Raw genomic sequence first — 2,501 nt, 5'->3', positions numbered from 1 at the left:
CCACTATAGCCACTGTAACCACTATAGCCACTGTAACCACTATAGCCTGAGTGAGTCTGCAGCTGAATGCTATCTGACCGTCTCTCGACCAATCACTGTGCAGGCAAGAAGAGGGAGTTCAGGTTTCATCCAATCAAAGAAGCTGTGGTGGAGGAGCCCGCTGACGTCACACCGTGGATCGACCAATTAGACGACACCATGAAGGAGAAAGTCCAGCAGCTGCAGAAGACCAGGTGATCATTTATTGATCAGTAATACTTATTGGTTATGTCTCCTCAGTGTTTATTGATCAGTAATACTTATTAATTATGGGTCCTCAGTGTTTATTGATCAGTAATACTTGTTGATTATGTCTCCTCAGTGACACAGAGACTCAGTGTGAAGTGATGCAGGAAATCGTGGATCTGATCCTGGAGGTGAGTTGTTAGATCAGTCTGTGTACTACTATTTTCTACTGTGTTTTACTGTGTTCTACTGTGTACTGCCTTGTTTTACTATGTTCTACTGTGTCTTACTCTCTGTGCGGTGTTGCAGGAGGACTTTGACTCGGAGCAGATGTCTGGTCTGGCTTCTTGTCTGGCTGAACTGTTTAAAGATCACTTCAGAGGAGACGTCCTGCCAGATGAGATCACTGAGGAGTAAGACTGTTAACATTTCATTGATTATAGGTATCTCGAGACTAAAATACATTCAGGAATATCCATATTTCATCGGGATTAAAGGGTTAGTGTTAGTCCTAAAGAAGTCACAAAAAGTCCTTCACTCACAAACTATCTCGAAAACCACCATGAAGAGGCCCAAAAACCACCACGAAGAGTCTCGAAAAACCACCACAAAGGGTCTCGAAAAACCACCACAAAGAGTCTCGAAAAACCACCACGGAGAGGCCCATTTTAAACCACCACGGAGAGGCCCATTTTAAACCACCACGAAGAGGCCCATTTTAAACCACCACGAAGAGGCCCATTTTAAACCACCACAAAGAGGCCCATTTTAAACCACCACGAAGAGGCCTAAAAACCACCAAAAAGTCTCGAAAACCACCACGAAGAGTCTCGAAAAACCACCACGAAGAGTCTCGAAAACCACCACGAAGAGTCTCGAAACCACCACGAAGAGGCCCAAAAACCACCACGAAGCAACATATGTTTGGAGGGATAAAAGGTCTAATAACTTTAAGAACCCGTCTGTCTGTCTGTCTCTCTGATTACCTGTCTGTCTCTCAGGTCCCTGGAGGAGTCGGTGTCCAAACCCGTCTGCCTGGTCTTCAGGAACCTGGTCACCATGCAGGAGGATAACAGTGGATTCTCCGTGCTGCTCGACATGTTGGCTGAATTCTACCAGAAACAACCCAAGATCGGGTATCACCTGCTGTACTACCTCAAAGCCAGGTGAGACCCGGGGTGTGTCCCAATATGAAGGGGTCGTCCATAGAAGTACACGAGGACAGTAAGGACTAAAAGGAGCAGAGTAGCAACGATACGAAGAGTTAACAACTTAATGCTTCACCAAGGAAAGATCACTGCTATCAACAGACGAGTCGCAACTGTGTATGGCTCATTTTTCTGGAGTTAGCAGGCTGGCTAACTAGCAACTTCCTAGTGCTACCATGATGAGAAACATGATGTTTAACGTGTGTGTGCGTGTGTGTGTGTGTGTGTGTGTGTGTGTGTGAGAGAGCAGTAAAGCAGCCAACGGTAAGATGATGCTGTACGAGTCCTTTGCTCAGGCGACGGCTCTCGGTGATCTGCACACCTGTCTGATGATGGACATGAAGGCGTGTCAAGAGGACGACGTCCGACTGCTCTGCTACCTAACGCCCTCTATATATTCTGAGGTACGTATACCATCCTGTGTCAAGGCCTCCTGAGGTCCCTTGAGGTCTCTCGAGGTCTCCTGAGGTCCCTCGAGGTCTCCTGAGATCTCTTGAGGTCTCTTCCAGGTCTCCTGGGGTCTCTCGAGGTCTCTTGAGGTCTCGGGTCTTGTGAACGTGTCCCTTCAGTTCCCAGATGAGACGTTGAGGAGCGGTGAGCTGCTCAACATGATCGTGGCCGTCATCGACTCCACACAGGTGAGTGAGTCTGCGACCAAAGACCTGATCCAGACCTTCATGACCCGGATCACCTGTTCAGTAACCAGGATGTAAACTCTATAGTTACAGGAGCTGATGTGTCACGTGATGATGGGGAACCTGGTGATGTTCAGGAAAGACTCTGTCCTCAACATCCTCAGTGAGACACACACACATTATCTTACTGCAGAGGACACGTGTCTTCATGTGTTCTCACATGTCCTCATGTGTCCTCCTGGGTCCTCACGTGTCTTCATGTGTCTTCACATGTCCTCACGTGTCTTCATGTGTCCTGGGTCTTTGTGTGTCCTCCTGTGTCTTCACATGTTCTCCTGTGTCTTCACATGTTCTCCTGTGTCTTCACATGTCCTGGGTCTTCACATGTCCTCCTGGGTCTTCACGTGTCCTCATATGTCCTCCTGGGTCTTCA

General features: G+C 47.9%; 1 protein-coding gene across 1 annotated transcript; it reads left to right on the top strand.

Moving 5' to 3' along the window:
• The first annotated feature begins 41 nt into the window (after window positions 1–41).
• Window positions 42–2,148, top strand: LOC116380404 (integrator complex subunit 3-like). Its single transcript, XM_031842329.1, has 6 exons — window positions 42–233; window positions 362–416; window positions 535–638; window positions 1,227–1,391; window positions 1,684–1,837; window positions 1,943–2,148. The coding sequence occupies exons 1-6, from the start codon at window positions 67–69 to the stop codon at window positions 2,144–2,146; spliced, it is 849 nt and encodes a 282-aa protein (XP_031698189.1). The 5' UTR covers window positions 42–66; the 3' UTR covers window positions 2,147–2,148.
• The last annotated feature ends 353 nt before the right edge of the window (window positions 2,149–2,501 follow it).

Source organism: Anarrhichthys ocellatus, unplaced genomic scaffold (assembly GCF_004355925.1).
Source record: "Anarrhichthys ocellatus isolate YVR2014 unplaced genomic scaffold, GSC_Weel_1.0 scaffold7073, whole genome shotgun sequence".
Taxonomy (NCBI): domain Eukaryota; kingdom Metazoa; phylum Chordata; class Actinopteri; order Perciformes; family Anarhichadidae; genus Anarrhichthys; species Anarrhichthys ocellatus.
This window is presented reverse-complemented; position numbering and strand designations above follow the sequence as displayed.

Excerpts from the sequence above, each read along its gene's own strand:
- LOC116380404 (XM_031842329.1), top strand. The coding sequence starts at position 67 with ATGCTATCTGACCGTCTCTCGACCAATCACTGTGCAGGCAAGAAGAGG. Across the intron at positions 234-361 it reads CAGCAGCTGCAGAAGACCAG|TGACACAGAGACTCAGTGTG; the intron begins GTGATCATTTAT and ends ATGTCTCCTCAG. Across the intron at positions 1,392-1,683 it reads CTGTACTACCTCAAAGCCAG|TAAAGCAGCCAACGGTAAGA; the intron begins GTGAGACCCGGG and ends GTGAGAGAGCAG.